The sequence below is a fragment of the Haliotis rubra genome, unplaced genomic scaffold (genome assembly GCF_003918875.1).
Source record: "Haliotis rubra isolate DU_JTF1 unplaced genomic scaffold, ASM391887v1 Scf541, whole genome shotgun sequence".
Lineage (NCBI taxonomy): Eukaryota > Metazoa > Mollusca > Gastropoda > Lepetellida > Haliotidae > Haliotis > Haliotis rubra.
The window spans coordinates 455,434-470,455 of NW_025767237.1; the positions used below are offsets into that span (position 1 = coordinate 455,434).

At 40.3% G+C, this 15,022-nt stretch overlaps 1 protein-coding gene across 2 annotated transcripts; it reads left to right on the plus strand.

Annotated features, from left to right (window-relative positions):
* Positions 1-461: 461 nt before the first annotated feature.
* LOC124253468 (nuclease EXOG, mitochondrial-like) lies at positions 462-7,773 on the plus strand. 2 transcript variants are annotated; one of them, XM_046687253.1, is made up of 5 exons: positions 462-659; positions 2,565-2,726; positions 4,304-4,443; positions 5,582-5,773; positions 7,199-7,773. In XM_046687253.1, the coding sequence occupies exons 1-5, from the start codon at positions 644-646 to the stop codon at positions 7,634-7,636; spliced, it is 948 nt and encodes a 315-aa protein (XP_046543209.1). In that variant the 5' UTR covers positions 462-643; the 3' UTR covers positions 7,637-7,773. The 2 variants fall into 2 exon arrangements, with proteins under 2 accessions (XP_046543209.1, XP_046543208.1); XM_046687252.1 differs by having other exon boundaries at positions 472-770.
* Positions 7,774-15,022: the final 7,249 nt, after the last annotated feature.

The window sequence follows — 15,022 nt, forward strand, 5'->3', positions numbered from 1 at the left end:
AACTTGAGCGCTCAAGATAAGTAACTTGTGTGCTCAAGATATTTACTTGAGCGCTCAAGATATTAACTTGTGCGCTCAAGATACTAACTTGTGCGCTCAAGATAACTAACTTGAGCGCTCAAGATATTAACTTGTGCGCTCAAGATAATTTTTATTTCATGAGGTCCCTTCGGTTATGAGACACATCAAAAATATTTTCACTAGGTTGCATACATAGATCTACACGAAACGCAATCTTGTCAAGTATTCTGAAAAAAAAACATTCTAAAGTACTCACGAAAATAGAAATGAAATGTTTTTTGGTATAGGGTATATATTTCGTAGTTTTGAACGCATCTAAAGTTCGATTCTATAACTATCGTTTTTCCCAACTTTTGTTTTTAACACTTTTTGTAAAATCATCCGAAATAGATGAGTTTACAGGAAAGCAAATCGTGTCATTTTTACCCCTTGAAATTTCATAAAAATCGAAATGTACGTTTCTGATGCAAGCTTTGCAGACTGGTTAAATACTGCTCATAAATCGCCACCTGTTCTTTCGCAACACAGTATCGCTGTGTGGAGCTTGTCAGGGCAACTGCATGTTCCGCTATGTAGAGACAGAGCCTAGTTGTGTTTCGCGTCGATTTATCGTTGACCAACCATGTCCTTCATCAAGGGTTTTTTGTCGGGGACTGTAGCATCGGTTACATGTTACACGTTGTACTCATTGTTAGATGTCACGTCGAGAAAGTCAGATGTACTCAGTCCTGTGGATTCTGCTTTACTGGGTATACCTTCATAGGGCGCACGCACGTGTAGGGTGTTGTTTATATACACAAAGATCAATGTTGTAGCCAGATCAGTCACGTGGAAGTCATGGCGAATGTTGTTTGTCGGCTGGGCAATAGTTATGGGTTCGACTCCCGGTTCACAACACAACACGAGATACTACACGGAAATGTTACACCATGCATCACTTTCTTCCAGCATGACTTGTAACATGTACTTCATTCACTGCAATAGTGTCTAAAGCCTTGTCACACACATTTTCCCACAGTTAGTATTTAGATGGCAATAGGTATACCAATTTTCTAAACTGACTAGCAACTAAAATTGTTCATTTGCTCTAGGTGAAATGTCCCTCCTCAACTCACAGCAAACCAGGAATAGTCAGTTTTCACATAAAAAAATATATCAGTATATAATATATTTAGATAGCACATTGTCACTATATTTTCAGTAAATAACCATGTTAAACTGTATCATAATTATTTGATGTTATTCATTATATACATGTAAAACAACATATAATATTTCAAGACGAGTGAAGATCTGGGTTAAAATTTGTCTTCAACGACTGGGGCTTCTATTTCACACCGACTAGCTGGGGCTTCTATTTCTGAACACCCTCACTCTATATAGCTGGAATATTACTGAGTGTGGTGTAAAGTAACTAAACTCATGTTGATCTCACTCACTCACTCACTCTATTCTGAACTGCCCATTTTGCTTCTATTTCTGAAGACCCTTTAATAAGTAAGTGACACTAATTTTCCATGTTGATCTTATTTTCTACTTTATATGTCCCTGAGATAAAATATTAAATCTTAACTCACTCACTCATTATGCTTTGAAAGCGTGTTGTGGTATACAGGTATACCGGTAATACTGTGCAGTCCTAGTACATTGTGTCTATGTGGGGAGTTGAACCAAGGTCTTCGGCTTGAAGAACGCATTCGTAAAGTGAACACTTTACCCTCAAAGCTACTCCACTGTCACTCTGGGCTGAACTCTGTGTGTACATGCGTGCGTGTGTTTAGTTTTACGCCGCACTCAGCAATATTCCAGCTATATGGTGGCGGTCTGTAAATAATCGAGTCTGGACCAGACAATCCACTGATCAACAGCATGAGCATCGATCTGTGCAATTGGGAACCGATGACATGTGTCAACCAAGTCAGCGAGCCTGACCACCCGATCCCGTTAGTCGCCTCTTGCGACAAGCATGGGTTACTGAAGATCAATATTCTAACCCGGAGCTTCACGGGTCGGGCTGAACTGATAAGTGTCTACAAACTCCTCTTCTTGAGGCGATGAACACTTTTGGTACTGATGTGTTGTTCCATGTTAGTTGGGGCCGTGGGGTAGCCTAGTGGTTAAAGCGTTGGCTCGTCACGCTGAAGGCCCGGGTTCGATTCCCCACATGGGCACAATGTGTTAAGCCCATGTCTGGTGTCCCCCGCCGTGATATTGCTGGAATATTGCTAAAAGCGGCGTAAAAAACTAAACTCAGTCAGTCAGTCCATGTTAGTTAACCCCTCACTCACTCACTCATAATCCTGTGAAGATTTCTGGTTAGAATTGGTCTTAAGTCATGCTTGTTGTATGAAGTGACTAAAGGGATAGACAAGAACTCTCACTTTGTTATTAGATGTTATTGTCTCCCATATGAATAAATTGATGTTTGAGATATCAATATTTGGATTGTCTTGTCCAGACTTGATTATTTCCTGACAGCTGCCATATAAATGAAACATTGCTAAGTATGGCGTGAAACAACAAACACTTCCTCACTCTTGCAGAGGATGTGGCCAACTTGGAGAAGACTCGGGAGATACTGAAGTATGGGGTCCCAGACAGAGGTCCAGCCATTCGTTCCTATAGCGACCATGTGCTAGCGTATGACCAGGCCAAGAAGACCCCAATATGGGTTGCTGAGCACCTTCACCGAGGGAAGTTGACAGGTGGGTTTTGTAATGCCATAAGTACAGCTGGTATTTGTCCTTGGCGCCTATTTGATTTGATCTAAAGTTTACGCTATTTCTTGTGAGTGACTGTGTTGCATGGTGGTATAATTTATTGGAAAACAGTATTGTTATTGTGTAACAATATGTAGTTGTCAGGAATGAAGTAGTTTCTAAAATAAGTAGGGTAGAAGTTTTTTAGTGTTTTACGTTATTGGAGTCAAGAATAGACATAATCCAGAATAATACAGATACAGAACTATAAACTATTATTATTATTATTTGAGTGGGCATATCAAGATCAGAGGTCATATATTTTTTCTAACATTATTTTTAAGCTTGACCTCTGTTACTGCTAGGTGAATATTACCATCACTGACTTGACTATTGTAACAGCTATTAGTAGCCTATTACACTGTGTATCGTGTGCTGACTTGACTATTGTAACAGCTATTAGTAGCCTATTACACTGTGTATCGTGTGCTGACTTGGCTATTGTAACAACTATTAGTAGCCTATTACACTGTGTATCGTGTACTGACTTGACTATTGTAACAGCTATTAGTAGCCTATTACACTGTGTATCGGGTGCTGACTTGACTATTGTAACAGCTATTAGTAGCCTATTACACTGTGTATCGTGTACTGACTTGACTATTGTAACAGCTATTAGTAGCCTATTACACTGTGTATCGTGTGCTGACTTGGCTATTGTAACAGCTATTAGTAGCCTATTACACTGTGTATCGTGTACTGACTTGACTATTGTAACAGCTATTAGTAGCCTATTACACTGTGTATCGTGTACTGACTTGACTATTGTAACAGCTATTAGTAGCCTATTACACTGTGTATCGTGTGCTGACTTGGCTCTGTCCGGCAGAGCCACGCCCTTGGCTTGTTCACTCACTCATATGTTACACTAAATTTAATGAGCCTAAATGTGTCAGTTCACAAAGAAATTTAGACAGCCATTGACTTCACCTAGACTCATCCTCAGACTCACTCACTGTCACACCTTTACTCCTCTCATGCCCTCACTCCTCCTTCACTTACTTCACACTCACTCATTTTCACTCACTCCTTCACTCACTCATGCCCTCACTCCTTCACTCACTCACTCTCACTCACTCCTTCACTCACTCTCCTCACTCCTCCTTCACCTCCTCCACTCACTCCTCCTTCACTCACTCACTCCTTCACTGACTCCTTCACTGACTCCTTCACTCAATCTCTCTCCTTTACTCACTCTTCACTCTTTCACTCACTCCTTCACTCGGCTCACTCATTCACTCACTCACTCCTTCACTCCTCCTTCACTCAATCTCTCCTTTTTCTCCTCACTCCTTCACTCACTCACTCACTCCTTCACTGACTCCTTCTCACTCACTCACTCCTCCTTCACTCACTGACTCCTTCACACTCACTCACTCTCCTTTACTTCCTCACTCCTCCTCCCTTCACTCACTCACTCAATCTCTCCTTTACTTGCTCACTCCTTCACTCACTGACTCCTTCACTCACTCACTGACTCCTTCACTCACTCACTCACACACGTGGTTTGCTATTCTTGCCAGGTTCAGCCAATCGGAAGAAGTCTCAGTTTCAACCGGATCTGGACGTAGAGAGCATGTTTTCCTCTACCAACGACGATTATCGCCACAGTGGCTGGTCCCGTGGTCACATGGCGCCGGCTGGCAATTACAAGTTTGACCAGGTAAAGCTTTATGTCCAGTCAGTGTGGTAAGCTTACCTTACTAAGGTAAGATCTGTTTAATGTTTTGAAGTTTATCTTTCTACCCCAGTGACGACTGAAGTGAGTGAAAAATTGTCATCTTCCCGCATCTTACTTTACAGCAGTTGAGGCAAAGAGAAATAAAGTTAGGTCTTGCAAAAGTGAAGCTCCATATTGTTCAACCTTCTCCAGTTGGATGTATAGCTCAAGGGCTACAATTTCAAGATGGCTGTCATGAGCTCTTGAAGGCTCTGTGGTCACAGGAACATCAGCTGTTGAATGTTACTTATATCACCACCATCTCGTTTAAAGGGAAATGCTTGTAATACTACTGCTCCTCACAGATCCGAAGAGTTCCCATAAGGTTTGGTTTGGTTGTTTAACGCCACACTCGGCAATATTCCAGCTGTATGGCGGCAGTCTGTAAATAATCAAGTCTGGACCCAGTGATGAAGCATGGACAATGTGAATGACCCACTTAAAATATATGTACAAAGTAAGTGAAACCCCCTGCATGTCATGTACAAAATCAATGACCCCACCTCCCTTCCCATAATTTTTAAGCATAATTTTTTAATATGGACAACCTTTCCTGAACATAAGGCAATCAGAAAGCAACTTTCCCGTGTTTAACAATGCTAGTTTCAAACTGGAGACTTCCCTTCCAGACAGCACTTTGACCATGTTCTCAATCTAAAAGTTGGAAAGTGAACAAAAGAACATTCTAAACTAGACTGAATGAGATTGTATGGCTTCCCATGAGCTGTTGTAAGTCATTTCAGAAATGTTTCAGAAATGAAGCAAGTGAATCAAGATGATTTTTGTGAAAACTGTCATACTGCCTTTCACTGATCAAAATACTTTCTTTTGTATGAATAGAAAACACATAGTCACTTTCCCAATCTGGCGGTTAGCTCTGATTGGGTCGGATGAAAGGTCATTACAGGATTTCCTTTGTTCTTTAGGAGTAGTGACCATATAGGAATATTGTGTTTGATAATTCTGCCATCTTATTTTATTCTCCGGCAGTTGGCAGTAAGAGTGGTGGAAGGGTTCCAGATCTCTAAGTGCAACTGTTTAATCTGATTTTTGTGAAACATATTTGTATCTGCTTCCACAGAGAGCCATGAGTGACACGTTTTACTTGACTAACATCCTGCCTCAAGACCCAGACAACAATGCCGGCTTCTGGAACCGATTTGAGATGTACTGTCGTGACCTCACCAAGAAGTTCAAGGACGTCCGCATCTTAAGCGGTCCTGTGATGCTACCGGAGTCAGAGGAAGATGGGAAGCTGTATGTCAACTATGAAGTGAGTGAAACTGTCGTCATCGGTACTGTTTCAATATTTCAGTTCTAACTTCTTTCAGTTGCATTTTAGTTGGGAAGTACAATAATAGACAATCTTTGGAAAACAACTTCTTATATTTTGTGAGTGCGAAGTTTGATACAGAATCTTGTACCATTGTCACTCAGACTGACTGACTGAGTTTGGTTTTACGCCGCTTTTAGCAATATTCCAGCAACATCACGGCGGGGGACACCAGAAATGGGCTTCACACATTATTGTACCCATGTGGGGAATCGAACCCGGGTCTGCGGCGTGACGAGCAACGCTTTAACCAATAGGCTACCCCACCGCCCCTTGTCACTCAGAACCGACATTCAAAATTACAATCTGTATCGAAACATCACGCTCGCAAAATACAAGATTCAGTTCTACTGCTCAGTGTCAGCATAAGCGTTAGCACCAGAGGCGCCACAATTCTAACCGATCTTCACTCGTTCACTGGATAAAGGTCATTAAAATAGGTCTTCAAATATTTGGAATTTAACTTTTCCACACCAAACAATTGTAATTTTCAATAACTGAAAAACAGATTATGGGTATATTTTTCTTATGCAACCAAATGTTAAGCTCACAGGATCTGTAAGTCTAAGTGAGATTTTGCTGCTTCACATTGCGACAGACCGCCTCCGTGGTGTAGTGGTTAGAGCGTCCGCCCGGAGAGCGGAAGTCGCGGGTTCGATGCCCGACCGCGTCAAACCAAAAGACGTTAAATTATGGTACTTGTTGGTCCCTGCCTGGCGCTCGGCATTAATGGGTACAACAAGGACTGGTCGGCTCGGAGTCAGTATAATGTGTCTGAGTGGGGTATTCATGCTCCACTGCGGCATGGTATCTCAGTGGGCTAGCACTATAAAACCAGCTTAAGTCTGGGCTAGTACAAGCAGCCGCACATACACAAACACACGCATGCACGTCGTCATATCAGCGAAATATTCTCAAGCACGACGTTAAACACAATTTCACCTCACCTCACATTGCGACAAACTAAAACCTTCCAAGAGTGATCAAAGCCGTCATGATTTGATTTACACACCAGTTTCCTTAGATTTACCGGACATCTGAGAGATGCCTGGATTTATACAGCTGAAGCATTGTGTATGTGAATGATCTGATTTCAAGCAATGTAACGCTGTGTTTATGAATCTTCTCACCAATGGCGAATGGTGTCACTCATATTCCATATCACTGAAATCGCCCGCTTTCACTTCATGAGTAATAGAACACAGACATGTTAATTAATTTTGATATTTCAAGAGGCAACGACTACAGGTGTAACCCGTCTTGATGAAAGTTTCATTATTATTGTCATTGCCGTTTTGCTGGAGTGCGACGTTAAGCAACAAACGGACATTGTCATTGCAAGTTATATATCTGTTGTTCTTTCAGGTGATTGGAAAGAACCAGGTTGCTGTGCCAACCCATCTGTTCAAGGTCATTGTTGCAGAAAATGATGATTCGGATAAGAAATATGTTGGAGCATTTGTTGTTCCAAACAAACCAATATCAAGTCATAAACTACAAGATTTTGAAGTGAGTGTAGATTATTTGGAAAGAAAAACAGGTGTGAAATATTTACCCAAACTGGACAAATCAAGGCAATCAAGTTTATGTGGAAAACATGGCTGTGCCATTATGTCCAGTAGCGAGTTTGAGCTGGACATGACAAGGAAGAGAATAGAGAGGGCTTACAGTGTCCATCAGCTGGAGAAGGCTTGGACAGAACTTCAGAACAAACGTGTACAACCAGATGAGAAACTAGTTGCTCTTTACCAGAATAGAAGAAATGAACTTGTAGAAAAAGAGAAATTAAAACGTGAATTGTGACATACTTGACTTGTTGTCAAGGAGATTATGTTATGGGTGTTTGTCCATTTGATAAATCAGCCCCATGCAGATAGTTTCAGGTTTGTGCCGTTGTTATGCCAGGTTTCAGAAAGTATAGTTTACTCCACTTTTATCAATATTGCAGCAATATCACAGCAGGACTCTAGTAATGGGCTTCACACAGGAGGGGAATAGAACTGGGTCGCCATGAAGTGCATGCTGTAGGTGTCTCAGTTGGCCAGAGCCCCCCCCCCCCATGGTGGTAGCTCTTACTGTCAAGTAATGGTTACCTGGCTTCTGAATTTGTTGGACCGCCTCCGTGGTGTAGTGGTTAGAGCGTCCGCCCGGAGAGCGGAAGGTCGCGGGTTCGATCCCTGACCGCGTCATACCAAAAGACGTTAAAATATGATACTTGTTGGTTCAGCATAAGATGAATTGTTTTTGTATATGGATCAACTTAGTTTTCTTTTCGTTTTTGAAAAAGATACACTTCACTCATATCAAACATTTATTTAGTTTTCTCAACTGTCTCCTGGCTGTTATTGTATTTATGATTTAACGTTTAATATACTGTAAGCCATTAAAAACGCAATTTGACATTCATACTGTCTTTACTCACACCAATTTCAACATATAAAAACCTAACTGGCAGATATGTTTTAAGTGAACATCTGTGAATAATTTCACCTCAAAATGTCCAGTCAACAACAACATCAGTGACGCAACAACGACATCAAACAAAGGAGGGGTCACTTGCAGTCAATATCGTGTGTGTCCACCATGTGCTGCAAGACATGCTCGCAGTCTTTGGGTCATTGAAAGACACACATTTCTCAGGAACAGCTGTTGGATAGTCTGCAGCCTCCGATGGTCTGATCATCACACCACCCCCTCCAAAACGATCATGTTCAAGGACACAGTTTGGCGCAAGTCTTTCTCCTTTACGTCGATAAAGCTGTGGACGTCCATCTGCAAAGGATAAGTTAAACCTGGATTCATCTGACAAAATGACATCTGGCCATGTCCTGTTGCCAAGATTGGCCCCATTTGCTGCCCATCGCTGTCTGGCAAGTCTGTGGCGATGCAATAAGGTTGGACCATGGTACGGGTGACGACACCGGATGTTGAAGGCAGCAAGGCGTCCTTGCACCTTTTGGGCGCTGAAATGACGTTGACTTGTCCCAATTGTCTTTGCCTCATCATCAGCTGTTTGGAACCGATTTTGCAAGTGTGAAACTCGGATATTGCGGTGTTGTCGAGCAACACTTCCGGGTAGCCCAAAAACGTTGTCTGAGTCGACTTACAGTGGATGGATGCACATTAAAGTGCCTGGCAATCATCACATCTGAAGCACCTTTGCTGACCATACCGATAACCTGATTCCTGTCGTCTTGTGTCAAGTGTGGCATTTTCTCAAAGTGATTGAGTTCCACAATTCCTTGTGCTTTTACAGGGCCTGGGTGCAGGTAATGCATGTGCACAACGTGGTTCCTGAATGTGGTTGTGTTTACGAGATATATATGATAAATAGGTTCAGTTTTAAGTATCAAAGTTCATGTGAGAGGAATGTTCCGGGACTCGAACTCGAAATGGGCCAGAATAACAGCTTTTTATCCCTACATCCTCTGTATCGCAGGCAAAAATCTTCAATAGAACTTTTGTGAATTTCAGGACAACAAATACCAATTGCGTTTTTAATGGCTTACAGTACATAATCTCAACACTATTATGAGAGAGTGAGTATGGTTTTACGCCACTTTGATCAATATTCCAGCAATATTATGGCCGGCAACACTAATATGAGCATGTAGAATGCCTGATAGTGACTGAGGAGGTGTATTAACACATGCAGCAGAAACAGAAGTCTTCACATCCAATGTGGATTCGGGTCTTCAGTGGCCCATGCTTGTTGTAACGGGATCATGCTCACTGACCTGCTTGACACATCATCGTATCCCAAGTGTGTAGATTGATGCTCATACTGTTGATCACAGGATTATTTGGTCCAGACTCATGAATTTACAGACCACCCCCGTATAGCTGGAATATTGCTGAATGTGGTGTTTAACAACAAAACAACTATCCAAACCTGTTGAGGCACCGCTGTGTCTCACTGTCAAGTTCAAACACTGCTGGTCATAATCCACCCCCTTGTAACCTATATAATGGCCACTGGCAACAACAACAACAACAAACTTAGGCTAATAATGATGAATGTTTATTGGACTTGTAAAAGTTGGAGAGAAGTTGTGTTGGTACTTCCATCAATTGTACATACAACTCTAGTACAGGTTAGCATTGTTCATGTAGGATCTGGTGACAAGGTGGCATCACCATGGGAGAATAGGTAAGAATTATCTCCCCTTTCAGAGTTATCTTCCCTTAAAAACGTAAGCTGCAATCTGAGAGCACACTATGAATTTTTCAAATGTCTTCTGAATATACCATGACAAAAAAAACCTTAAAAACATCTTCAAATTGATATATATTTTGGCATATTCTGTCACACCCATAATATATCTGTTTATGTTTTTGTTCCGTGGTGATTGCAGAGACTGGTGTGACTGGTACGTGTAATTTCGTAAAGGATAGAACTTGGTGAACATTATGGGAAGATAACTCTTCAAGGGGAAATAATTATGTCAGTCTGAAGAGTAAAACACAGTACAAAACATTCACCAGATGGACGGGATACACAATCTTGTCTGTTTATATACATTAAAATAACTCTCCACTAAATATGTTTCCAGTACGGTACTCGTAACTGAACACGGTGATGCTGGACCTGTTCTCCCAATATTCACCTTGTTAGGAATTGTCAGCACACACAAACGCAGGATTACAAGTGGTGGGTATTAATGGTAGTGCAAGTGACGCTTTGTTGGTTATACAGACATTATACCAGACGGTATTTTTGTTTGGTTTACAAAGTGGCTGTAAAATACAGGTGGGTAGCATGAAAAAAGTAAAATTATTAAATCCCAATAAACAATGATATATTTTATTCTCTTGACTTAATTTCTTGTCTGAATATTTAAATAAATATTTACAAAATGTTTAGTTTTAGACATTAAATTCATTGCGATAGCGACAGTAACTGAGTAATTTTCAATTTACATATTTCAGAACAAGGGAATACAAAAAAACCCAACTGTGTTTAATTAAAAATATATATCAATTTTTTAGAGCCGGTGGATTTGTAAACCAAGTTTTTTTTCAAAAACAGTCTGGCATGAGATCTCCAAGTAAGCTTCTTTGAACTGGTGAATAGTTAAATACAAGGTACTGACTAATAGGTAATTATTGGGCCGAGGCTATATACAACAAAATGTCTTGGACAGCCTTTCGTCCAGATCAGATCTCCTGTGATCTTCTTGTAAATTTCTGCTATATATCAAGTGAACTTTGTCTCACAACAAATCATAGAACTGGGGTGTGAACAGTGTTTTGAATTATTTGATAAACTCTAGAGTCACATTCTCTAACATCTATTTCAAATTCTTTTTCCAGTGATCTGAGAAAAATAAGATCTGATGCTCTAATATTGAATAAGAAATAAGTGAAAGGCACAAATCTTTCACCACCACATTCATAATTCTTTATGCAAAGTTTTCACAAAAGGTTACTTTTTAAAACAATTCAGATAAAATGTTACATTTTAAAAGCCAGTTGATATGACTGATGAAATGACAAATAACCACATACTTCTGGGACTGCTAAATGGTCGTGGCCCAGATACTGACATTCAGTTCAATGTCCTTGTTGGCAACACTGTTCAAAGAAGCTTAAAGATGGCTGGGACGGACTACTGATACTGACTCAGATGATGACGGCATTGTTGACTGGTTCTCTCCCTTTTGATTACAGGATCTTGAGGTGCAGAGCAGGGTCACAGTGAATGTAAACAGCCCTCTTACTCTTGTCCCTTTGGGCAGGTTGCAGTGGACTGGGCCTTGGATACTGACTGTTTCTCCACCTGCCCTCAGACAACCATGAGGTTCCAGATTGGTTTGTGAGATGGTGCTGGTTGAAAGGTGGAAACTTGTCATTAGCCTCACCTCCCAAATTATCAGCCCCAGTTGAGTATTAGAAACAGTTATGCCTCTAGCTAAACATGGTTGGGCTACACTGTGTTGTCGAAGAGCCCTTGATGAGTATATATGACAGTTCACCAGCAACAAGAGCACAGTGTCACCATATTGAGTCAATGTCAGTAGCCAATGCGTGATAAAAACCTTGGCAACATAAATCTGCTTGAAAAACACATATATGATCACTCGTCAACAATTCAGATCGATACAAAAATAACATCATCTTCAAAGAATTTATACACCCAAGTTAGTCCATTATATACAAACTATTGTCGTCATGTACAAATGTTCAACATAGTCACAAAGCCCTTCTTGCACGAATATTCCCAGAGTCGATCCTCTGAGTTATCCATGGACACCCTGCCAAGCAGAAACAGGATGTAAATGTTTGGTGGGTTGAAAGCTCTTTACTCACAAACAAGTAATATATCTGGATAACGAAAAATGTTATGAATGATCTGTTACCATGGTTACGTTTTCATTATTACCAGTTATCTGGGTTACTCAAAATCTCAATATAATTCAAATCAATATGGTTGGTAATAATGGCAAGATTTATGGATTGTTTGAATGGAAATTTGGATATAAAACTTGTAAAAAATTAGTCACATTAACTGAGGTAAACTGCGACTAAAATGTCAAATAAAATGAGTTTAGAATGATAATTAAGAAATTTGAAATATCTCTTGCCTGAAAACAAGTGTCAAAGTGCAAATCTCCGGGACGGGTAAAATGTGATTCTTCATTTCACACATTCAAACATTTTGTTACTCATAGCAAACAATGAGAGAAGTACAATTTCATGAATGTAAAAAACTTCTGCTATATACAGCTGCATAAAATAAAGTATTAGTTGATATGCTGAGTGTTAGAGATCACAAACTCCTGTCATTCATGTCCACTTTAACAAACAAAGGGTCATGGGCTTTGTACAAGTAAAAAACGTTCGACGAAGATGCCCATTCTAATATTAAAATGAGATTAAACACCTGCAAAAGAAGATTCTAATACAAGTTCCAACTTGACCTTTTTACACTTATGTAACACTTATAAATACATTCATAAAAACCTTAACACAATAAATTAAACAAAACAGTAAACTTCCATAAATAATAACAATTTTGTTGCTGTTGGCTTGTTTATCTGTACATACTTGAAATATTAACCTACAGATGTTTCCCGACATGAACATAATTATGCCATCTTATGTGGAACGTAGATCTTTCATTGAGGTCTGTTCATTGAGCAAGTCCTGACGTCATGACACACAGACAGACAGCAGCTGTAATGGTCGGCCAGTAGAGATTCACAGATTTGGAAGTGGGTGCTTTATCTACTCTGTTGACAAGCCAACAAGTTAAGGATATCGTTAGCAAGCTGACAAGGTAAGGATGTCGCCAGTGGGATTATTAGTGTTGCTACAATCATTACTTAACTGTCCTGAAGGGATATCTGCTTGTTTGAGTTTGACGCTCGATTGTCGTGCGTGGCAACTCCAGGCATCTCTCTTAAGACATGGCACTGATGTGTTATCTGAGAAATAACTTTCCGACAAAATCCTATGAACATTATACATAAAAACAAAGTGCCATCTTTCCTCAACAACAATTATCAACGTCCACATCCATTTTAAGGTGTGTTGGTAGCGTGAGACACCACTCCACTTCACAACAGCCTCACCATGCTATAAACCTCATCTGTTCCAGACTGTGTTGGCTCTCTGTGCCCTGGCTGTATCATACAGTGGAACTGACCCATAACAACTCATTTATTGCAGGACGTATCACATTATGAGCCCTATCGTCACACCGATGTGATCCAGAGCTTGGCAGACTCTGTGACATTGATTATGCATAAATGTTGAAATGGAGTTGATATTGTTTGACGACAGAGTGTAAATATAGCTGAATCACACACCCCAACCTGCACAATCCAAAAGACTGCTTTCTGGTTTAAAAACAGAAAGTGACCAGAAGGGCCCTGTTTCATAAAGCAGTTGTCGTGTTATGATTTACGATAGTCACAGAACTAAGATTGTCCTAACTCCCACTGTTCAACAGACCAGAAGACATACGACAGTCATAGAACTAAGATTGTCGTAACTCCCACTGTTCAACATACACATACGACAGTCATAGAACTAAGATTGTCGTAACTCCCACTGTTCAACATACACATACGACAGTCACAGAACTAAGATTGTCCTAACTCCCACTGTTCAACAGACCAGAAGACATACGACAGTCATAGAACTAAGATTGTCGTAACTCCCACTGCTCAACATACACATACGACAGTCATAGAACTAAGATTGTCATAACTCCCCTAGTTCAACATACACATACGACAGTCATAGAACTAAGATTGTTGTAACTCCCCTAGTTCAACATACACATATGACAGTCATAGAACCAAGATTGTCGTAACTCCCACTGTTCAACATACCAGAAGACATAGGACACTCATTGATCTAAGATTGTTGTAACTCCCCTAGTTCAACATGTACATACGACAGTCATCGAACTAAGATTGTTGTAACTCCCCTAGTTCAACATGTACATGCGACAGTCATCAAACTAAGATTGTCGTAACTCCCACAGTTCAACATAGACATACGACAGTCATAGAACTAAGATTGTCGTAACTCCCACAGTTCAACACAGACAAACATGCGACAGTCATTGAACTAAGATTGTCGTAACTCCCACAGTTCAACATACACATACGACAGTCACTAAACTAAGATTGTCGTAACTCCCACAGTTCAACATAGACAAATAACACTCATAGAACTAAGATTGTCGTAACTCCAAGTGTTCAACAGACATACGACAGTCATAGAACCAAGATTGTCGTAACTCCCACAGTTCAACACAGACAAACATGCAACAGTCATCGAACTAAGATTGTCGTAACTCCCACAATTCAACATAGACATACAACAGTCATCGAACTAAGATCATCGAACTAAGATTGTCGTAACTTCCACAATTCAACATACACATACGACAGTCATCGAACTAAGATTGTCGTAACTCCCACAGTTCAACATACACATACGACAGTCATCAAACTAAGATTGTCGTAACTCCCACAGCTCAACATACACATACGACAGTCATCGAACTAAGATTGTCGTAATCCCCACAGTTCAACATAGACAGACACACGAAAGTTATAGTACTAAGTTCTTACAGTCAAAGTGTAAAAATGTCTTCATGAAACAGGGCCCTGATCAAATATGTCTTGATAATCAAACTCTGGTTTAGTTTGAGTCTACTGCCTGTTCAGCTGT